Source organism: Pteropus medius, unplaced genomic scaffold (genome assembly GCF_902729225.1).
Source record: "Pteropus medius unplaced genomic scaffold, Ma_sr-lr_union100, whole genome shotgun sequence".
Lineage (NCBI taxonomy): Eukaryota > Metazoa > Chordata > Mammalia > Chiroptera > Pteropodidae > Pteropus > Pteropus medius.
This window is the reverse complement of record NW_024349800.1, coordinates 29462889-29488315: the sequence shown is the minus strand read 5'-3', so window position 1 is coordinate 29488315 and position 25427 is coordinate 29462889. Positions and strand designations below refer to the sequence as shown.

General features: G+C 31.1%; 1 protein-coding gene across 6 annotated transcripts in view; it reads right to left on the bottom strand.

The window, feature by feature from the left end:
• The window catches only part of CCDC88A (coiled-coil and HOOK domain protein 88A), a 109833-nt gene that overhangs the window by 68402 nt on the left and 16004 nt on the right, over positions 1-25427 (bottom strand). For all 6 annotated transcript variants that reach the window (XM_039887113.1, XM_039887112.1, XM_039887114.1 and 3 more), the window contains exons 3-5: positions 15763-15871; positions 5739-5808; positions 3737-3795 (exon numbers count right to left, since the gene is read on the bottom strand). In XM_039887113.1, the coding sequence (XP_039743047.1) occupies positions 3737-3795; positions 5739-5808; positions 15763-15871 (238 nt within the window). The remainder of the gene's footprint in view (positions 1-3736; positions 3796-5738; positions 5809-15762; positions 15872-25427) is intronic.

Below are 25427 nucleotides of genomic sequence, written 5' to 3'. Positions count from 1 at the left end.
AATCTAAACTCAATCTTAATATGGCAAATCTAGTCCTTTCAGTGACCCAATCCCTGGCAACTGGCAAATCCAATCCTTTCAGTGAGTGACCCAATCCCTGGCAACTCTCCAGTCTAATCTCTTGCCATTCTCACCCATGCACATTACATTCCAGTCATACTTAATATTTCCCAACGAATTGTTACATCAATATCTTTGTTCTCATTTCAAACACTACCTTCTCAGAGAGACATTCCCTGACTCTACAATCAGACTTAAGAAAATATTTCTTCTGTGCACCAATCTATCTTGTATTATGGTAATTACTTCCTCATACTGTTATTGTTTGGTTTGTCTGCTTCTAAAATTTAAACTTCTTGTCCTTTACTACAGCATCTGGTACCATTATTAAAAATTGGGTTATTAATATTTAAAAATACATATTGCCATTTGCAACAACATGGATGGACCTTGAGATAATCATGCTAAGCGAAATAAACCAGACAGAAAAAGTTGAAAACCACATGATATCATTTATATGTGGGAAAACCATCTTCATTTTTATTGCATTTTATTTTCAACAATGATTACTTAAACTTAAAAAAAAAAAAAAAAGCCTTTATAAACTAATGATTATTGAAAAGCCAAACCTTTCCAACCCACTTCAAACCTTTCCAGCCTACCTAAAAGCAACAAATGAACAGGATAAACAAAGAGAGACTCATGGACATGGATGATAGACTAGTGGTTACCAGAGGATAGAAGAGGGGGGAGGGGGACGTAGGTGGGAGAAAAGGGGTCAAATATGTGGTGAAAGGAAGAAATCTAACTGTGGGCAGTGAACGTACAATGCAATATATATATATATATATTGTACACCTGAAACTTACTGGATTTCATTAACCAATGTCACCATAATAAAAAGAAATCAATCAATCAATAAAAATACAGAATGAAGCAATATTTTTCAAAATTGAATCCTTCTTCTTTTCTTTATCTGCAATTCTGGCATCAAAATAGATACAAGTACTAAGGGCTTTCAATTAAAAAAAAAACTGCTGTGATTAAAATGTATATACAAAAACTGATTTACAATTTTCTTGATAAACTCATTTCACATCAAAGACCAAGGTCTGATAACTTTGCCACCTCCTCATATCTATAAAAACTGTGAACAATGTTGATTCAGGTTAGAAGGATGATCTCCTTGAATCTTTGTTTTATACAACTGATGAAACCTATCCTCTCTTACTATGAAAAAAATAAACCTGCTTATATTTACTGTTTCTTTATTCTCAAATAAATTTGCTGCTTTGGGTCCTGGACATCTTCCAAACATACTGCTACAGATTACTCTTCACTGACCTAAGCCACATTTCCCTAAGGTCACTCTTTCATACTGCTAATACATTTCATTTATTGACTCTTTGAACTACTCCCCTTAAGTTAAAAAAATTATAAAGTTAATGTATTTCTCCCCTCAATCTTAAAACTTACCTCCACATAGCCATTCTCTCTAAACATCTCGAAATTGCCTATTTTCTAATTTACTTTACAATGTCATACCAGTGTATATTCATATGATTATTCTTTTACACAATTTTCCCATTCTGAGCTTTCCCTTATACATTAATCCACCCAAATAGTCTTCCTCCATTTTCTAATGACCATTTTAAATAATATCTACCTTACAAACCCTTCCCAGATAATGTGAATCTGAAGTAAAAGGATGTAAAATACTGTATAGGGAATACAGTCAATAATATTGTAATAATTATGTACAGTGCCAGATTAACCAAAGGGATCACTTTGTAAATTCTATAAATGTCTCACTACTATGCTGTACACTTGAAACTAATATAAAATAATGTTGAATGTCAACTATAATTGAAAATTAAAAATTAAAAAAATTGTTTAAAAAAGTTAAAAACAGGTCATCATAACCAGCTATTAATAGGAAAAATTAAAAACACTGAACATTGCTAGAAAATCTCTTGTTTTAATTACATGCTGACATTAATGTAAACTCCTTTAGGAGACAGGATACTGAAAAGGGTAGGTCTACATGTATATTATTTTACTTTATGTATTTAGTTCTGTGCATCAGTAAGAAGGAATGTACATATCTGACACTATAATTGCTGATTTCTAGCATGTCTACATTAAGTAATTTTTTTAAAAAACAGGCCCGTTACATACCTCTGCTTTACTCTGGTAGTAAAGTAAAATGACAGAAGTTGTTTTAAAACATGAATATCGACAGTCATTTAATGTAAAAAAAATTCATGGTAAATTTCTTTAGGAATTGGCAGAACTAAAAGAGGCTGGGATAGTTAACCTATCATAAACTTTATTTAGCTTATTAGAAAAAGGAATATTATTTCCATACCATCCTTTTCATTTTCCAGCATCTGAGTGAGTTATAAAAAATAGTAAAGTGGGGTAAAGCAGCTTAGATTTTATAATCTTCTTTTGTTGCTTTTACAGTTGGTAATAATGATGGTTTCTTTAACATTTTAGGCTTTCCCTAAACTGTTTATTTAAAAGAAGTCCCTGGTTCTGCTCCATTACCACTGCCAGTTTTAGTAACCAGCAATTAACAACCAAATAGTAACCAGGAACAACAACCAAATTTATGCTGTCACTAAGTTATCTAAATTTACATAACATTCACTAACAGAGGGTATTTTTTAAAAGCAAATACAGTACACGAAGGTTGGAAATTAAAGACTGTTTCTAACTCAGAAACTGATGACCAAATTAGAACAAACACTATATTTAACTTAATATTTAATCAATTATGAAGTACACACTTGTACATTACACAGCATAAAATTCTAATAACATACACTGTACATTTAACTCTTAAGCAGTCAGCTCTAAAAGCCCAAAATCTCATGGATATATAATTTCTGGCATATATATGTAAACATGTTATTTATTTATTTACAAATAACTTCATTCTACAAATAATTGAGATAGTTTACAGTAGTACTGATGACTCATCCAAACTATGGCTGATTAAAGTAAAAACCAACAAAGTATAATATATTTTGAAGTCAGACTGGAGTTGAATCTCAACTCTTTAGCCTACTAGCAATATGTATCTTAATCTAGAGCAACCATCTTGGTTTGTCTGGGACAGTCCCAGTTTACATACCCAGTTCCACCTTTTGACTCTCATAAGTGTCCTAATTTGGATAACTTGAATATCACCCTACCTAAACACCAATCACCTTACCTGAAAAGAGATATTATGAGAAAATCTATATAAGGTCTCGTATCTGACTCAAAGTAGGCATTCAATAAATCATAGCAATGATTATTAATATAATCACTGATCAAAAGGGTAATAACTCAGACTTCTGAAACATTTTTTATAATTTCTGCCTCATTTTTTACTGTTAATCCCACTTCCCTTCAATAACACACACACATGCATGCATTAATCATAAGAATTTTTTGAAAGAGGTTTTTAAGGGTATCTCTAAGGACACTTGAAAAACTTGAGGCCATTAGAAAACTCAAAATAAGAAAAGAAAAATTAAAGATTTTAAATATGACTGATAATACAACTAAAGCTTGAAAAAAAGTAACAGAATAAGTCTTCTTCTTCAAAATCTCTTTAGGAGGTTACGGTTATTTAAAATTTCTAATACAGACTTTGAAACCAATGGCCTATCCTTAAGTCTTTCAGAAACTAGAGCCTGAAAAAACAAGTTATTAAAATGAAATATGAAGAAATAGTTTAACTTACCTGAACTGCACAACCCAGTAAAAGTAGAAGCAACTTTTTAACTTCTTCTGTGCCTTGTTCTGAAATAAAAACAATTACTAAGTACAACATTTTCCTTCAGTTCAATTCTCTTATACTGGTAGAATCATTTCTAGAGGTAATATTCACAACCTGACCAAAAGATTAAGTCTACATGTACAGTGGAGAATTCAAAATAATAGCTCTGTGTATGCACAATGTGGTAATAGCAAAAGAAATGGGCAAGGATCTCAATTTTGAAGGGCTGCGGTATAGATAAAATACGCTTCAATACTCTGTGCAATAAAGTATGCTCACTATAAATCCACTACTTTTCCATAAATGATTGCACTACACCAACATGCTTACTTAAGAATTGCTAATATAGAGACATGCCACAAAGTCAGCCAACATAGTTCCTAATAGGTTTGACTTCTTTTAAGCCTATTAGTGTTTTCTTTCTAAAACACACATCTTACATGATTCATCTACCTATAAAATTTAAATGGCTTTGCACTACGTAGATTAATGAGAATCAAAACTTTAAATGTCAGCTACAGTGAGGCTGGTAAAATAAATGTACGTAACAAGCTGGATAGAAGTAATGGTCTGTAACAAACTGGAGAGCACATTCACTGTCCAACTGAATTTAGCTTTTCTTAAAACATTCAACTGACAAAAAAAAAAGGTCAATTCTTTAGGCTAGAATTTCACCATCAGGTCAATCTAAGATAAAGTCCAAATTATTTTTTCAAACATATCCTCCTACTCTCCAAGAAACAACCTACTTTCTTAGCCACATTATCACCCTTCCTCACATATACATACATGCATACTCTGCCTTTACTTTTGTTACTCCCTCTGCCTGCCTTTTTTCCCTTTCCTCTCATCCCTCTAGTAACCTACTTACTAATCACAATCCTAGGCACTGCTGTAACATCTGTGTCGTCTTCTCTGACCTGACTACTAAAGGTCCCTCCCTAATCCTCATTAATCTGTCAACTTTAAGAATAACTAATAGCTCCATATTTTGTCTTAACATTTTTACATGTTTCTATTTCATACTAATTATTACATGACTTCCCAGTAATCTGTATCTCTCACCAAAACACACAGACCATTTTCTTAATATTACTTGGTAATTACTAAATGCATGTGGAAGTAAAAATAATTTCATTCTACATATAAAATACTGTTTCATTTACTTGCATAATCAAATATTCCAGAATATCTCTTAAAGGCTATCTAAACACCTAATTCACCTCCATCTAATTGGTAGTTTAATAAAAACAGTTGCTTGATTTTAGCATTTATTTTGGTTTTATTTTTGTCTGTTTTGATTGAAAGTTGCAGTGGAGTGGAAAAAATCGACTTTGAGTTACATGTAGCCTTTTAAAATAAGTCCATTGTTGAAACTGTTAGGCAGTAGCTAATTTCCCAATTGTTCAAAAATTAAAACTCTGAACACATTTAAAATCTAGTAAAGGGCAGAAACTTTTTTAAAAAATAAATGATCTAAGAAACTGATTCTCATCTTTCCATTCAAAAGTAGTTTAATATAAATTACGACATATCAATCAGTAAAACCTTAGATTCGAACTACTTTGGCAATGGTAGATAGCAGATATATAAAAAGAAACCTAGAAATTATTTCAAAAATCACTTCTTTTCTAAGATTATGTTCCTTTAAGCCTGCAGCTACATTTTACCTTCCATCTTTGTTTATAATGAGACTCTAAAAAAATCACCGAAGTATTAATTTAGTAAAGTCAAAAAAAACACTGGACTTAATATAAAATGTATGTATGATCCATCTAATCCCAACTACAACTTACAAATATTCTGTTTATTTTCTCTATATAAAATGGACTATCACCTCCAACTTAACCCTATAAAGTCATGAAAAGCCTAGTCTGTTGATGTAAATAAGAAAGATCTGGGAGAGCATCACAGTATTAGACAAGGATAAGACTTATTATCACATTGTGCTAATTTTAATACTTACCAGAAAAGGGATTTTTGCCAATGATTAAGACATTTGGCAATGACATCATGATCAACTGCTGCAAAGTCTCCTGTAAAAAGACACCCAAAGATTGTTTTATGGGTAATGCTGACCAGGTAATTACTGAACAAAGTATAACATGATTTGTGTACTTCTCTGCAGGTAAGCTATACTGCAATTAAAAAGCTTTAAAAATAAGTAAATGTGGAAAAGAGGTTTTAACTCTTTTGCAACTTTAAGTAAATGAATTAAATATCTAAAATTATAATACAGATATAGACTTGTTAATAACATATCCAATACCCACAAAATAAAAGTGTCTAAATTGAACTGGTCTAATGTTTATTTGGTACTGAGTTTTCGGTATTAGATAATTAAACATTCCTCAATAAAAGATTACGCATGCCCATATACCTGTTTTGGTTTTGTTACTTCTCTGAGGGAACTAAAAATATCAACTGATATTAAAATTAAGAAAGCTAGTTACTTTATTAAAAATCCTATCTTAGGATCATTTCATGAAAGTGAGCTCTCCTTAAGTGGATCATTATTTCTCTCCTCTATTTACAATAGATATTCTACTTTGATTTCTGTCAAAATTTTAGTGACATGAATACATACACATTCTGATGGTACAACACGATTCACAAAGAACTGAATGCTCTCAAATTATTCATTTTAGGTAATACATAGAGTATGCACCTTCTGTTTATGCCATCTCTTTGAGAAAATGAAGAAACACATCGTGTTTTGACATTTCAACCACAAACAATGACACGCTACAAAGGTCTGGGATGAATTAGACTATAAGATTGATGAGTGTCATATGATATTACTGAAATCTTCACAAGATTATAGAAATAACTGTGAGTGTCTTTACAATTTGGCTTTCACTACATATTCAGACATAGCTAGTTACTGAATAATAAGTTTTTTAAATATTCAATTCTTTCTGAATCATTCTTAAAAATGGTATGACGAGGAAACAAATAATTATGAAAAGTATATTGCTTTTTAAAGATGTATAATCCTAGATCCATTAACGGTTTTTCCATAGCCAGTGTGTGGCATAACACCAGAGGCTAATTAGAATTAATCTTTTATCTATAATTCTTTATAGATATGAATTAAAGTTTCAAAATTTTTTCTTCTGTATTGTATTTACTAGCTCTTTAAAAATATGCATATATTTAAAGAAAAGAACATACTCAGTATGTGCATCATTTTAGATAAATACAAGTAATAATGTTAAGAATGTGTCAAAAATTGCTAAAATCACTTACTCCAAGGATTGATATTAAGTTTGGATATATAATAAATGAATTTTCCAGTTAAAAACAAATTACATAATAGCTAAATGAACTTAAAGGAATAAATTCTGAATTCATTCTAATTTTTAATTTCCTTGTCTTAAAGCAAAAATTATCAGGACTATCATTGTACATACTAAAAGAAATCATAAATAAGATGTATGAAAAAAGCAATCGCTGCTTTTTTTATATCGTATTTAGTGAAGACAAACTAAGTCAGAACTAAGAACATTCAAATTCACTCTAAGGCTTTAAATTTTAGCTTATTCTAAATTATTTTTTTAAAAAGCTTTATCTCAACTTCAATATAAAAGATAATTTTGGGGTAACATCAGTCAAAATTGATAAATCAACTAGAAAATATCAATTTATATTTCCCAAGCAATTAAATTGATTTACCATGTAACATTTTATGTTGGTACACTGATATAAGGAAAGTCTCCAACTATATAGGAATCTTCAATATGGTCCACTACCTCTTTTCCTCCACCTTCTTCATTAGCTGGCTCCCCACTTCCTACCTACTCTGTTACCCCATGTTCTTAATGCTAAGTCTTTCCATAAAGATGAAAGCAATCTCACATTTCCTTTCAGCACATGGTATCATCAATGACCTGACGTGTTAATACAGTTTGGCCTTTTTACACTATGAAGTTCAATTATATTTGGATGACGCAAACTGCTATAATAAAGTGCTGAATTCAAACTTATCTCCACATATCTCAAAATGTACTCTAGTTTAGTGGAATCTGAATGCCTAGTATAGCATACTCTGGTAGAGTCAGAATGCCCAGGCTTAAATTTTGGCCCCATTTACCACATATGTGACTTTTGTTGGAAAAAGTAGGAGTGAAAGTAGGAGTGAAAAGTTGGAGTTAATGGGGGAAAAAATCTACCTTTTATTTCCAAGTATTAATTTTAAATTAAGTCTGAAAGGTAAGGCAGCTAAAAATTACACAAATTTTAAAATCCCAAATTTTTCTAAAACCACTATTTAGTTCTAATAGTTCTTCAGAGAAGTCTAACCATATTTTTATAAAAATTCCTACTTCAATCTTATAAGTAACTTTAAATTCCTACTCCAATCTTATAAGTAACATTAAAAAATATACAAGACATAAGAGAGACCAAAGGCTAAAAAAACTGACTGACTTTCCAGACTTCACTTAGCATCAAAGATGTTCATCATTAAAGTGCTTTTAAAAAAAGAAAAAATATACAAGTAAGCCGAAGATAAATGACTTTGTTAAATAAACAGGAAGAACAAATTAATTGATGGGTTAAGGATATGTATATTAAAGATAAAATGTATATGAACTAGTGAAGATACTTCAATTTGTTACTAAGGTGATAAGAAACCCATAAAAAAAAATGTACAGAGAAAGAATCTTATCAATACAAGTGAAAAGAGGATAAAGTTTTGAGAAAATCAAGACATTCATTCAACAAATCTTTATTGCATGTTTATTATCTGACAGACATTACAGCAATGAGCAAACAAAAATTCTCATGGAATTTACATTTTAGTAGGGGTAGACAGAAAATAAGTAAATGTTTTTGGTGATAAATGCTAATGATAAAAATAAAGCATGGAATGACTAGGAGTACTGGTGGAGGTGGAGACAGGGAGGTGGCAATTTTTTAGAAGTATGAAAGTATTCAAATATAAAAAAGTTGAGAGTTTCCAGGACCACTGAAGCAAAGTTTCCTTGAATACGCAGAAAATTCACTCCAGTATGAAGACAGTCCAGAAAGATTTGGAGAATGGCGTTACTTAATAAAAAGAAAAACAGAACAAGACAGAACTGGCAAAGATTATGTTAATAGGAAAATAATAGTAGAGGTGCTTTGAAAGATGCTATAAGTAATTTTGTTTCTATTAGTTTTATTTGGCTTTATATAACTCTTCCATAAAAATTTTAACTATATTTTTTTGTTGACCATCTAAACATTTATTTTCAAGTTTGTGTCAGGCATAGACGTTACTTAGTTACTATTCAAAGATAACCTTACCTAGGCATCTTTTCTTCCTATATGTTATTCATAATACTTCCTTTAACAACACTTCTGGCAAAGGTCTGGGCTCATTTCTCTTTCCTGACTCATATACTGAGCAAAATGCTCCTTTGAAACTCTTGTAATAAATCTATTTTAAAAATTGAAGCATAATTACATTTATCACACTATTTATATTTGTCTTTTTACCTGGATAACTACTGAAAAGAATTAAGATGTTTTTTTCCATGTTTTAGTAGACCATAGAAAAAAATCAAATGAATGGCATTAAAAGGAAAGAACATCTAACCAAAGTGTCAAAAACATGATGGAATATAAAGCATCTGTTGTATAACAAAGGGTCTCTTTCCTTGGCTACTGAATTTTATTAATACTCCAAATGTGGCTTATTATAACAAATATTAAAGAAAAACTTAAGTTGTTTTCTCTGGCAATTATATTAATGGTACTGGTTTTGTTTTTAATATTAGTACAAAAACTTCCTAATAAATTTAAATTTGCTAATTTTAAAGTGTTCTTTTTGGGCCTCGAAAAATTCAGATCATTATTTTTAGATTAATAAATAAAATTTGCTTCTTTTATTACTTATTAAAACTGCAGCCAGTGCAATCATACCAAACACTACCTGCTGACAGTTCTAAAAATGAGCTAAGATTGTTACTTGTAAATTGTCTTTGTTAATCAAATTTGCTCTCTCTCAAAGAAATAAAAATAACTGTTTTAAAAAATGAAAGAGCCCAGGTAATCTACATAACAGCTATAATTTAGTTATTTTCTGACTTGAAAATTTTAAATATTTATTTGCAAGACAAGAAGAGATGCTTGCTGTGGATCAAATGGTTACCTGAAAAGGTCTGAATTTCCACTTAAACACAAGGAAGTATTAAGTTTAATAAACTTTCTAAGTCTAATGTTACCAGTTATTTCTCTCAAGATCTCACATTAATTCATTGTCCTTATTTATCACAACCAAAATTATTTACTTATTATCCCTCTACTAGAACCATAATTTCCATGAGAATAGGGACATGGTTTGTCCTGTTCACCACTGTAGCCCCAATGCCTTGGCATCCAATAAAAAAATAGCAAAACAGAGGAAAATTTGAATGATATAATTTTCACTGAGCTTTTACATATTCTAAATCATAAAAAGAAAAAAAAAGAGAATACTGACACTTGAATTTACCTAGCATTATTCAAAAGATACATTAAAATAATTCCCCCACTAACAATCATCACAGAATATTCTGTCAATTTTCCTTTCTCCATAGGAATCATTTTTGCAACATGACCATGATGCTTACCATCCCACTAAAAAAACAAAACAAAACAAAAAACTTGGAGACATGTACTTGTGAATTTTAACCTATCCAAATTCACTTTCCTTTTGTGAGTCAGAACAATAAAAATATACTCAAATATTTTACCTCAAATACTTTTTCTGAAGGATGTATAAGAAATAAAAAAATATTTTTAATAGCTTTAGAAAGACTTTTGGGGGAAAAATCTAATTTTTCCAACAGATAGGTAATTTAACAGGTGACAAGAACTGCATCTATTTGGACTTCGTTAACTTGAAATCTGTCACATTAAAGCAGGCAATATCTATCTTGGTTATGTATATAAGAATAAAAAATAATTTTAGTAAGTCAATCATGTAAATAAGATGGATGAAGTATTTCTGAAGATATTTTACAAGTGCCTTAGAAACATTTTATCAAAGCATGCGGGGGTTGGGGGCAGGAAGAGATGGTTTGGTAAACTTCTAAAGGAAAGGCATAGGGAAGTGGTAAAAAGGATTTCATGCCTCAGTAATATTTCATGTTTTAAATATCTAAAAGGATATCGACAAAAATGTTAGGATACTCAATCTTTTCTAGCAATTAGTCCACTGGTATTGAAACTTAGATTTAAAAAAGAAAGAAAAAGGTACAGCTTGTCATCTAGCAAATGTTAATGAAATACTTACAGATATTTCTAAAAAAAGTGGCAGTCAAGAAAAATCAAATCATTAATAATAATAACCTCTGGGCACTATTAACATTTGGGCTAAAAAATGTTTATAAAAAATTTAGCACAGACTTTTATTTCTGGCAACAAGGAGTACTAGATAATATATGACAAGGCGCAAAAGAAAGTAAAAAAATAATTCTTGGTTAAAAGATAATAGAAAAAACTAAACCCATAGTGTTCCTATACTCTAATAATGAAGTGTCAGAAAAAGAAGTGGAAAAAATAATTCCTTTTGCAATTGCAACAAAAAGAATAAAATACCTAGGAATAAATCTAACGAAACATGTGAAGGATCTATATAATGAAAACTATAAGACTCTATTAATAGAAATCGAAGAAGATACAAAGAAATGGAAAGATATTCCATGTTTTTGGGTTGGAAGAATCAACATAGTTAAAATGGACCATATTACCTAAAGCATTATGCAGATTTAATGCAATCCCCATCAAAATCCCCTCAGCATTTTTTTAAAGAAATAGAACAAAAAATTATCAGATTTGTATGGAAGCACAAAAGACCCCAATTGCCAAAGTCATCCTGAGAAAAAAAGAACGAGGCTGGAGGCATCACTCTGCCCAACTTCAAATTATACTACAAAGCAACTGTCATCAAAACGGCATGGTATTGGCAGAAAAACAGACACAAGGACCAGTAGAACGAAATGGAGAGTCCGGAAGTAATGGGAAGCAAACCCATTATATGGACAAATAATTTTTGAGAAAAAAGCCAAAAACATACAGTGGAGAAAGGAAAGTCTCTTCAATACATGGCGCTGGGAAAACTGGAAAGCCACCTGCATAAGAATGAAACTAGACCATACACCAAAATTAACTCAAAATGTATTAAGGATCTGAATATAAGACCTGAAACAATAAAATGCATAGAAGAAAACAAGGGAACTAAACTCAAGGACCTTGGACTTAAAGAGGATTTTACAAATTTGACCTCAAAAGTGAGGGAAGTAAAAGCTAGAATAAATGAATGGGATTACATCAAACTAAAAAGCTTCTGCTCAGCAAAAGAAACCGTCAGAAGGTAAAGAGACAACCATCCTAATGGGAAAATGTATTTGCAAGCAACGCCTCCAATAAAGACCTAATATCCAAAGTATATAAAGAACTCATACAACTCAATAACAACAAAAAACAAACGATCCAATCCAAAAATGGGCAGAGGAACTGAAAAGATACTTCTCTCTATAGAACATACAAATGGCCAACAAACATATGAAAAGATGCTCAACATCGCTAGCTACTAGGGAAATGGAAATCAAAACCACAATAAGATACCATCTCACACCTGTTAGAATAGCTATAATCAACAAAACAAGTAATAATAAATATTGGAGAGGATGCAGAGAAAAAGGAACGCTCCAACACTGCTGGTGGGACTGCAAATTGATACAGCCACTATGGAAAACAGTATGGAGGTTCTTCAAAAAACTAAGAATTGATCTACTATATATGATCCAGCAATCCTTCTACTGGGTATTTACCCCAAAGACTTAAAAACCCATATCCAAAAAGATATTTGCACACTGATGTTCAAAGCAGCATTATTCACTGTGGTCAGGACATGGAAGCGACCGAAGTGTCCTATGATGATTGGCCAAAGAAGCTGTGGTACATATATCCAATGGAATATTACTCAGCCATAAGAAGAGATGAAATACTACCATTTGCAACAACATGGATGGACCTTGAGATAATCATGCTAAGCAAAATAAGCCAGACAAAAAGTTGAAAATCATGTGATATCACTTATACATGGGATATAAACCGAAAAGCAACAAATGAACAAGACAAAGAGACTCATGGACATGGACTATAGACTAGTGGTTACCAGAGGGTAGGGGATGGGGGTAATGGGGAGGTAGATGGGGTAAAGGGAGTCAAACATGTGGCGACAGAAAAAAATCTAACTATGTCCAGTGAACACACTGTAAATATATATATGTCTTACGGTTAAAGTATACAGATGAAACTTACTGGATTTCATTAATGTCATCATAAAAAATAAATTAAAACAATTAAAAATAAAAGGATAAATTGAAATCTAAAAAAAAAAAATCCTGCAGCCACTCTGGGGGGAAAAAAACTGAACCCTGTAAAGGAAGGCAAGGAAGAAGTTGTTTTTCCTAGCATTTGCTAGAGATCAAGAGGATTTACAAAAATGTAGTCCCAGTTTAAAAATATATATGTAAACACATAAATACATAATTTATATATACACAAATGTAGAAAAAGAGACCCAGAAGTACATATAGTCAGAAGTACAAATAGTGGTAATCTCTATTAGACCCTGGAACTATTTGTATTTTCTCATTTTTTCAGTTTTCTACAGTATACAAGTATTGCCTCCAAGATAATATAAGCTGCTTAAAATAAATTAAAAGTGGTTCAGAGTTGCTTGCACAAAAGTGTTCTGGGTTGGTTGTACAAAATCTTCTCTGAAGCAATGCATCCTTGGCCTAGACACAAAGGTATTCTCACAGATAAATCCTGGCCCCCAAAATGAGCTCACAATTAAAATATATTTGTGCGCATGTGCACGTGTGTGTGCGTGTGCGCATACACACACACACACACATCATTGCCACCACTACCACCACCCACCATCATGAGAAATAGCAAAGAGAAAACAAAGGACAAGTTCAGATCGCCATAGATCTTAGTTTTTGGAATTATCAAACATAAAATCTAAAACAGAACTTTTTTAATTTCTAAAGAAATGGAGGAATTAAAAGGATGACTAATAAACAAAAATGAAAATAATCAAACAGAAATTCAAAAAATGAAAGACATAATTATTAAGAATCAAAACTTAATCAGTGTGTAAACACAGATTTGGCAAGTATGAGGCAAATTAGCAAACTGAAATATTTGAAGGATATCAGATAAGAGAATAAGAAAGAGTCAATATTAGAAGAAACAAAATTAGCAGCCAGTAGAGAAAAAGGACAGTTTAACTTAAGAACAAAATGAGACTGACATTTGACTCTTCAGAACAACAAAAAATCCAGAGACAGAAGAATAAAATCTGCATAACACTGAGGGAAAAGTAACTGTTAACCTAGAGCTGCATACCTAACAAAACTATATTTCAAGAATAAGGGTGAAAGTAAGATATTTTCAGACAAATAAACATTGAGAAACTTTAATATCAACAAGCCTTCTCTGTACAAACATTTAAAGGATATTTCAGTAAGAAAATGATCCCAAAGGCAGGTCTGAGATAGAAAAGAAAACCATGAGAGGAGGAAAAAAGGAAAACATGTAGCTTGATCTACAGGAACATTAATTTTATTTGACAGTACCTTCAATATCTAATTTATGTTTGGTTTTTTTTTTAAAGAACTAAAATACAAGACAAGAACAGCTTAAAAGTCACAGAGGAAATGCTTGAAGTAAAAGTATTCTAAGGTTATAGTACTATTCCATAAAAAAAGATACTAATTAATTTAGGCCTTTGCTAGGATAAGTATGAAGGACGTAATTTCAAGAGTAGCCTCTAAAAGAACAAATGTAGAGTGAAAAACTTTTAAACCAGTAGAAAGAAAAATATGTAGAAACAATTATTGATAAATAGTATAATTCCCCTAATAATTAAATAATTTTAAACTCGTTTGCTCCCAATAATATAGCTTTAAAGTGTACAAAGGAAAACTTGACCAATCTATCATCATAATGGGAGACTTCAAGTCATCTTTCTCAATAACTGATAGATCAAGAGACAAAATTAATCAGGCTGGAAAATGTTTGAATAATAAAATTAACGAACAAGCTTGCTCTGACTCTGCACTCAAAGAATTGGAGAACACACATCTTTTTCAAATATACATGAAACTTTAATGATAACTGACAAATACTAGGCCAAGCCAAGTAATTATTAACAAATGTCAAAGAATCAGTACAATATAAACCACATTCTTTGACCAAAATCAATGATGGCCTGAAAAATTCCATGTTAAAAAATCTAAAAACATACTTCTAAATAACTCATAGGTAATATAAGAAATCATAACAAAATTAGAAAATGCACAGAAATAAACATTAAAAAAATATAACACACTAAAATTTGTGTGACACAGCTATGGCAATTCTTAGAGGTATACTGATAGCCTTGAGAATGCTCATATTTAAATTGTGAAATAGATGTCCGATTTAAGTTTTGAAAACCAATAAAAAGCACACTCTTCAAAAGCATAATTCAAGTAGTCTAACAAAGTATTATACTATGCAAGTTCTCAGGAAACTGAACTGGTTTTAAAACTTCATAAAATGTAATATTTGTAAAATTAGATAATTATGATGTGCTTGCTTGTATCTCTTTTTTAATCTTGTTGAAAATGACAACTTTATATTAGGTTTTATTTTTTATTATTATAATTTTAATTAGTTAATTAATTTTTTTAATTGAAGAAATGATTTAAAATTTCCCCGTCTACCTCATACCTCCCCACTCCCCTTCGGTAACCACTAGTCCATTGCCCATGTCCATGAGTTGCCTGTGTCTTAACAATGCACAAGAAATAAACTGTTATTACTGTTCTATCTTCATCAAACAGACTAGTACGTGGAATACAATAAGCGTTAGTAAATGTTAGGTGACTGATACTAAATAACACAAAAATGTGAAAATGCAAGCAGTTATTAAAATACTAGATGAAAAAAAGAACACTTACCTGGTAATAAAATTTTATCTGTCTCACCAAAATAGACAGATTATGAATTCTAAGTGAGGCATCATTGTTGACTTTTTTATTTACTCTCTGACTCTCAGATTTAGGATTACTGTAAGAAATAAAAAAATAAAGTTTAAACTAAAATCATACTAAAATATACTTATCAAACTACAGATGACTAAAAATAATCACATAGCACATTTTTTCTTTAAGCGAATTGTACATACATCTGCATTGAGAGATGATCCAAAAGGATGATTACTTTGACATGTATTCTGTGTTTCTAATTCATAATAATGCATCTGATATTTCTAAGACAGTGGCAAAATAAATTTGAAACATAAGTCAGATGTTGTCCTTCATTCTCATTTTGTCTTTCTAACTTCTTATTTTTTTGAATATATATATTTCCATTACCCAAAATAAATCTATTTAAATTAAGATCACAAAATATGGGCTAAAAGCCAGTATATTCTAATGGAAACAAATCTCCCAACCCTTATCCAGCATTAAACTGTTCACCTTGCCATGCCAAAATTAAATAAAATGAAATATGGGCTAATAATCAATAAATGTTATATCATCTCACTGGAAAATGAGGGCTATATTTGAAAAGTCAATATCCCAAAAAAATTAAAGAATGAAGTGATGACACAGGTTAATACTTTTATCTTGAATAAACTTTGTAGATTTAATGAAAGCAAAGGATTCAGTGATTTTGAGGCAACAGAAACTGGAAAAAAAATAGGCCACGGTTAAGAATGAAAAATTCAATGACACCAAAAGCAAAAGCAACAAAACAAAAAAATACAACACAAAAAACCAAATGTGGCTGCATCAAACTTAAAAGCCTCTGTACAGCAAAGGAAACAGTCAACAAAATGAAAAGACAATCTATGGAAAGAAAGAAAATATTTACAAGGCATACATCCGATAAGGGATTAATATCCAAAATATATAAAGAACTCGTATAACTCAAAAGCAAAAAAAAAAATCTGATTTTAAAATGGGCAGAGAAACTGAATAGACATTTTTCAAAGAAAACATACAAATGGGAAACAGGTACATGAAAAGGTACTTGACATCACTAATCAGGGAAATTCAAATCAAAACTACAGTGAGATATCACCTTATACTTATTAGAATGGCTATCATTAAAACACAAGAGATAACAAGGTGAGGAGGATGTGAAGAAGAGGGAACTCTTGTGCACTGTTGATGGGAATGTAAATTGATGCAATCACTATGGAGATGCCTCAAAAAATTTAAAAAAGAACTACTGTATGATCCAGCAACCCCACTTCTGGATATATAAGGCAAAAGAAAAGAAAACATGATCTCAAAAAGATACTGTACTCCCATGTTCACTGCAGCATTACTTACAAAAGCCAAGATAGGAAAACTACCAGAGTGTACATCAACAGATAAATAAAGATTGCACGCGTACACACACACAGGAATATTATTCAGTCATGAGAAAGAAAGGAAATCCTGCTACATTTGCATCAGCATGGATGGATCTTGATGGCATTATGCCAAATGAAATAAGCCAGAGACAGAAAAATACTGTCTTTATTCTCACTTATATATGGAATCTTAAAAAAAAGTCAAACTCCTAAATACAGAGAATAGAAAAGATAAAAATGTGAATAGCTGTGTTAATTAACCAGATGGTGGGAATCTTTTCACAATGTATATGTATATCTGGAATCCTTTCACAATGTGTGTATGTATATATATAAAATCACCACTATGTACATTTTAAATATCTTAAAAGATAAAATTTTTAAATTTAAAAAAATTTAGTGAAGAGAACAGCATTGTTTTACTATTTTTACAAATCTCTTTAACATTTAGTTTAATTTTTGTAAACAGGCTGATGCTCATCTTTATTTCTGCATTCCATCTATTCTTTGTGTTATTTTGGTTCACATATATAAAGAAAACACAGCTTCACACAGACATATAGAAGCAGGAAGACTCTATGGACCCTCTGAAAGGATCTTCAAACCATACACTGAGAACTATTGCTTTGCTTCAACTATTCTCTTGCTAGCACTCAGAAAATATTGATCCTTCTGTCCTTTGACCATACTCACACAGTCAATCCCCAACAATGGATCAATTCCACCATCTACACTGAGATTGATCATACCACTAGATGAGAAAATAATACAAAGTAAACTAAAATATCAAATAGGAAGGAAGAGCAAACTTGCCCTCTTGCCATAAAGAACCAGAAAACTGTAGAAAACATATGCAATAATTGCTTTCAGACTCTGTACAACAGGTAATGCAAAGCTATAATCCCTAGGTAGGCTCTCTCTAGTGAAATAGTGAGGCACTTTCCAGAATAAGCTATTGGGAGGGGTAACCCAAGTCTCATGGAACTTGAAGAGACAAAGCTTGAAGTTTAAGGAGATTGAAATGACTGAAAAATATTAGAGAGAAGAAAGCTATACTAACAAAGAGCACCAAAAATATGACCTTAAGATTTTGGCTAAATATTAAGTTGTGCATATGTACCCTAAAACTCCACAAAGCTGAGCAGAGAACAAGTACAGGAAAGCTCTATGCTGAGTAACGCCCAAAGATCACAAAGTGCAGAGAGGAATTCAAGTTCTGACCAAAGGGAAGGCGAGAACTTGACAAACACCCAGAGCATTTAGTAGAGACCTCAGAAGAGTCATGTTTTAGAAGAATAAACCAGCAATTGAGTAAAAGCTATGCCAGAACCTCCCTAACAAAACTTAAAAACAAGCCTTTAAAGGATTAAGCTGATTACAAGTTGACAATCTGCCAAAACAAAATTCATCACTCCTTAAAAGACCCAAACATTTCACAATGTAATTAATAACAATGTCCAGTATACAATCAAAATTACTAGACATGTAAAGAAACAAACGAAAAAATGTGACTCATGACTAGGAAAGAAAATGGAAACAGTCAACAGAAATAGACCCAAAAATGACAGCAGTCATGGAGATAGCAAACAAGACTTCAAAACAGCTATGATAAGTGCTCGTTTCAGCAGCACATTTATTAAAATTGGAACAAAACAGCTATGATAAATATATTAAAGGACTTAAAGAAAAACATGAACATTATGTAGTGAAAATGGAGACTTAAAAAAACTGAACTGGAACTTCTAAAGCTACAAAATACAATATATGAAATTAAAAAGTGGATTGCATGTACTTATCTATAGAAAGTAAACTGTAAAATAAAAGATAAGTAAACTTAAAGACATAGCTATAAAAAAAAAAAAACAGAGAGAGAGATTGATTGAGATTGAGAGAGAAAACTGAAATGAACAAAGGGGACGAAGTGCCCTATGGGGCAACATCAAACATATAGAAATGTTGCATGGACAAACAAAGATGTTTTCCTAAACCACAAGTGAGAATAAGTTGCTAACCTGATCCAAATAGCCCCTGAGTGTTTGTTTTCTACAAACTCATAACTATCAAAATCAGGAAATTAATAATGATAGATTTACTTCCATCTAATCTTTAGAATCCAATCAAGTTTGTTGTTCCAAATAATAAATGGAGGTCCGTTAAAATAAAAGAACCTAGTTCAGAATCACACTTCGCATTCAATAGTCTGAATTGCAATCTTTAGTTTCTTTCAGCCTGGAAGTTTGTCTTTCTTTGAATTTCATGACCTAGATACTTTAAAAGGTTACAGTGTCAGTGATTTCACAGAATGTACTTCAATTGGGTATGCCTTATTAGAATGTATCTGACTCATACATAAATTCAGGTTATGTATCTTTGACAGGAAAAACACAGAAGAGATGCTGTGTTCTTTTCAATGCATCCTAAGGGATGGTACATGATTTTGATTTGTCACATTACCGATGACATTTACCTTTATCACTTGATTAAACTGGTATCTGCCAGTTTCCTCTATCATGGTTACTATTTTTCTTTTGTAATTATTAAGTATTTTGTGAGGACACACTGAAACTTTAGCAACAATCTGATCTTCACCAGTCTTCAGTTTATTTATATCAGTACACTCATGGTTCCCTATAATATTCAATGGATCATAATCTATTATTATAATTACCTTGATGACTATTGAGGGTTGCCTTTTCATTTTGTTGATTGTTTCCTTTGTTGTACAGATGTTTTTCAATTTGATGCAACTCCACTTGTCTATTTTTGCTTTAGATGCCTGTGCTTTTGGGGCCATATCCATAATTGAGTTATTATTTGAAACCACTTTATAATTTTTTCTAGGAAGACCTTTTATTAGATACATTCTTTAATGCCTTCTGGTTTTCACTTTCAGAGTGAATGCAATATTTTAAAAATATAGTTGCTAATAGGTTATTACTGATATATGAATGCTATCAATTTTTGTTTACTGCTCTTATCTTTAAAAACCTTGCTAAACTTTCTTATTCTAACGGCTTGTCTGTTGGTGCTCTTTGAGGTCTTCTTGAATATAATTTGCAGTTTTTCCATATTGATAATCAATTATTCCAACACCAGTTATTACAGTTTATCACTCCCCACTGATCTCTACTTTTAGAGTCTATTCTATCTATCCATTTGTCTATTCCTATGTCAGTAAAACCTTTTTTATATGATTATAACTTTATTATTATCTTGAGTCTATTAGAACAAGCCCTCCTCTTTTGTTTTCATTTTCTAAATTGTCTTGGTTAAAAATACATAATGCTCTTTTCTAAGAATTTGAGGATATTTATTATAAGGTTCTATGAAAAACCTCATTGAGAGTTATTAGAATTTTGTTAATATTAATTTGATTAAAGAATGACATTTACATTAGTAAAATTTTTGAATTTCCCCACAAAGATCTTATACATTTAAGTTAAAAAATTTTTTCTTACTTGGGTTTTGTTTCTCAAATGGATTTGTTTTCCATTACACTACCTACTTATTGCTAGTATACGTCAGGAAAACTATAGTTTTCATATACTGCACTTCTGATTACCCATCTTTCAAAATGTACTCAGGTAATTTTCTTGGGTTTTCTAGGTAAAAAAAAAAAAAATCAGCAAATGACAGTTGACTCCTCTTTTCCAATCTACATCTCATTTCTATTTACTCACTGCATTAACAAATAATAATGGAGATAAGAGCTATCCTTATGTTCTCAAATTTAACAGGACTGTTTTTAATGTTTTATCATTAATGCATAAAGTTTGTCATAATTTTCTGATGGATACCTTCCTTCAAGTTAAGTTCCCTCCTATTCCTATTCAATATCTGAATGGGTGCTGGATTTTGTACAATTTTTCCGTATCTACTCTCATCTGACTCTTCTCCTTTAATATGTTAACGTAGTGAATTACATTGTTTCTTCTAATACTGAATCAGCCTCACAAACCTAGACTATTTACTCATATCAGCTCCACCACACAGTATAACACTATCCCCTTGGGGGCACATAATTCTATCATAGGTCTTCTAATACTTAATTGCGTTTATGCCTCTCACTTCTCATTAAACCATAGCTTCTGACAGAGGCCATATTTTTCATGTTTTTACCTGTAAAAATAGCATATATCCTAAGCATAGTGTTTTAAAATTTGTTGCTTTCTAATGAGAGTCATGAGATGACATTCTCTGAGCTAACAACTCACTAGGCAGTCTGGAATAGACACTAAGGTTTGTGTCCCATAGATTGGTTGAATAACAGAGTCCTAAACAATAACCTGAGATCTTTAGACAAGGGAGAACAGTAGTAAGGCAGGCTAAATCTGACCCCTGACTGATTTATGCTTAATGCCAGGGAAATAATGAACAGTGAAAGGGAAATGAGAGTGTAACCTGAAAAGTAGTTCTCTGAGGTAAAAGCACCAACTAGAACTAGTTACTAACAAAAACAAGGAGACTATATCACATTAGTCAGATCATGTGTCATGGCAGACAGCCACATGGTCAGGAAGTCATGATTAAAATCCATGATTATATGTTTTATATAATCAACTCTGGTACACTTTTAGTCAATAAGTTAGTCAATAAGTTAGTCAAATACTCATTGAGTACCTGATATGGCCATATTACTGAATGTATAAAAGCTTAGGTTAAGTCCAGCTATCACTGTGGACAACAATGTATCTACAGGTACATTTGGGAGAAGAAAGTAGGAACAACTTTAGTAACAAAAATGTTAGGTATATTACCAAAAGTTATGGAAATTTCATTTGCAATCATAGTCTGTAAATATCTTTCCTCTCTAGCCTTCTATCTTATTTCTATTTTCTTAACTCTATATTTGAATCCTCTCATGTATTTCTCAACCATGAATGTCTCCTATTTATATACTGATAACATTTAGATCTAAAAAATACTTTAGAGATTATCTAGTTTCACTATAAATCAGAAAATCAAAGTCCAAAATAGTAATTTACCTACGATCTTACCGTTTTTTTTCCTTTACTCTCTTTCAGCCTTTTCTCTTAACAGGATCATTGAGAAAAACAAACAAAATAAGACTAATAGCTTGGTTTGAGCAATGTTATCTATAAAACCCACGTGTATAAATCATTTTTATTGTACTATTTGAGCATATTCCTAATTGTTTTCACAGTAATCATTTTCTTTCCCAATCTGTTTATTACAGTGAAATTTTATTATAAGCCTACGTATTTAATTCTGACAAAAATATCTGACTTCAATATTACAACTGAAAATGTATAAAAACTAAAAAAACCTGCAATTTTATAGTGCAAACCCGTTATTGCATGACAATATAGAATTTAGATTACACTTTGGGATGGATGTCTAGTATTCTAATAATCATGCATGATTTCATTCTCAATTTTTTACAAATATTACCTTTGTAAAAAAAATATTATATTTGTCCTTGACAGAGTTGCTACCAAGTTTGTTTTCTAAATTGATTTTTTTTAAATTAGGTATTAAAGTTTTGTTTAACATTTTATGTTTAACATTCTTCATATGATATTTTGAAATTTATTCAGTTGCCCAAAAGGTTTTGTAGTCTCCTTTGCCTAAAGGTCTTCTAAGAATTACCAAGTTTTAAGAATTTAGAATTTTGGGCTGCTCAAAATCTTTTAAGAATTTTTTTCATAAAAAATTTTTATAAGTTTTATATTAAGTTTTTCAGTCTTTGAGAAAGATTGCTTATAACAAATTAAGACAATTCTGAATATAAAAAAAGGAAACTGTTTAGTTTTTATATACTAAGGGTTTCAAATGAAACTAGGAATTTGGGGAAAAGTGAAAAATACAATTTAGATAAACTAGAAAAAGTATTTTGAAAAATGTATGGAAAAGTACTTCAACACCTTAATTAACCTCATATTCAACAGAGATCTCAAAGATAGAAGAATGTAAGTTTGCTGCATCCTTTTATAAGCTACGTGTTTAAAAATCTTTGCTATAATACATGGGATGAGTATATTTCTGTGATCTAGTAGACTCACTAGGAAATCCAACAGAATAGTGGAGTTCTTTGGCAGAAGAGGCTGATACCTAGATACTCAGAGCCGCAGTTCAGTTTCTAATCTACACTGTATCAATTGCAAGTTATTTTAGTATGCAAACAGCAATGTAAAGTTCCTATTTCTTTAGAATCACTGGTCTTATCTATAAACTTTCAGGATGTGCATACCAACATAACTGCTAAGCACTCCAGGCCTGGACCTAGAGAGCAATAAACTTTCAATTACAAGGCTTGGGTTTCCCATTTGATGCATGCCTAATTTGAGCTAGGGTCAAATTGACATATGTTAAGATCATGGAAAGCAGGCCCTTTCACCCCAAGAATGTGATCCTCTTAATGTGAGAGGGACTAACTTCAGGAGAAAATGCTTGAAAAGTCCTAATCTCCACTCTTATTAAAAATATTTGAATATTTAAGGACAGATTTACTGGAAATTATGCAAATCAAGAAAGTTAATAATTTCAGGAAAAACAGTATTTATTATGCAATAATTATATACCACCTATCTCTGCAGGAAACATTATGTAGTTATACTAATATAAATGCTGATTACTGATTTAAACTTGTAATAAACATATTAGAAAAACAAAGAAAAAGAAATAGAGATGGGGCATAAAAAGAGCTAAAATCTCATCTATCATTATCAGAAGTCAACAGGTAATGTTTAAAAGGGATAAATCAAGAAATACTACGGTAGGCATATTATCATTATAGTATATGGGGATAAATGACAAGAAATTGCTTAAAAAGTTAAAAGTTTTTGCTCTGGAGAACAACTGACATATGAATAAGGTTAAGGCAAGGGATACCCATTCTTCATCATGAACCTTTTGGTATTAAATAATCCTTTAACTATGTAAAACTTTTTTAAAGGGGGGAAAAAATGAAAAATTTGTTTTATGAAGCTTGGCCATTTTATTTCCTTCTAAGGAAAAAATAAGTAATAGTATCTGACTGTTACTTAGCCGAAGCACATTTAATGAGGCTATGTACGTAGGATTCGATGCTAGGGATTCAGAGTCACATAGCACATGTGAGACTACGCATAAACTTAATAAAACAACATAAAAAATTTCTTCTGTAAAAAGTATATATGCTATGTAAAGAAAGAAAGCACTCCATTCTCACATGCAATTTAATGTTTATTTCTTTATACAGTAAAAGTTGCAGTACATACAGTAATTTAAACAAACTAGATACAGTATGACTCCAGAATTCTCTAAAAAATTTGTGGTCTTATTAAGTATTCTAAGTATTCTGTTTTTCCTTCATGTTTAATACTTAAACTGCTAAACAAAGATTGATTCAGAACAGGAAGTTTTGATTAAGCTCCCTTTGAAAACACACCTTTAAAAAAAAAAAATTTATCTTTGTCCTAAATAAAAGAGCTACTGAATCATACATATGTAATATATGAGCAAGTACCTTTTTAATCACACATAGCTATTTCCAAACTAACATAATCTCAAATCAACCAGTTCCTTTTATAAGATAAAAACTAAAAAATGTTGTAGAGGCAAATAATCTAACAATATAGCTTAAATTTGTCCAGCCAGGAGTTAAATGCAACATGGCAGCAAAAGAGGGCCTCAAGCAATTTCACATTTATAAATGACCTACTTATGACAAGATGCATTAATTTCAATAAACAGGCAATAATATTATCTACCACTGTATACAGTAATTTTTAAAATAAGGTAAAAGATAAAGGAAAAGTAAGCAATTCTACAACACTAATTTTCTAAGACTTGGTCCCGGTACAACCAAAGATTACGTCTTTACTTATTCATTGACTAATATCTATTAGAAACAGAAATCTGATAGTTTTAATGGCTTTATGCTCTTCTACCCTGACTGTAAAACTGTTATGTATCCTCTTGGACCATCTGTTTAGTGTTGGTGCTTAACAACTACATGTGCTCATGTTTTTGATCATGCCACTCTAATTTAAAACTAGTTGTATGCAGGATTTTTTTTTTTAATTTTTGAGATACTTTATATGGCAATATATAATTACATAATATTTGCATGTCGCTATGAAACATTTGAAATAGCTAAGTTATCTGCATATCTAACTTTAAATGTTCATATACCAAAATGATTGCTTTATGGAAAATAATTAACTGGGTAAAAATATCACCATGTAGTGCTATCTAAGTAGTAAGGCATCTATTTTAGTCTTGAGGAGAATCAGGGAAATGAGTGGTTTTTTTTTT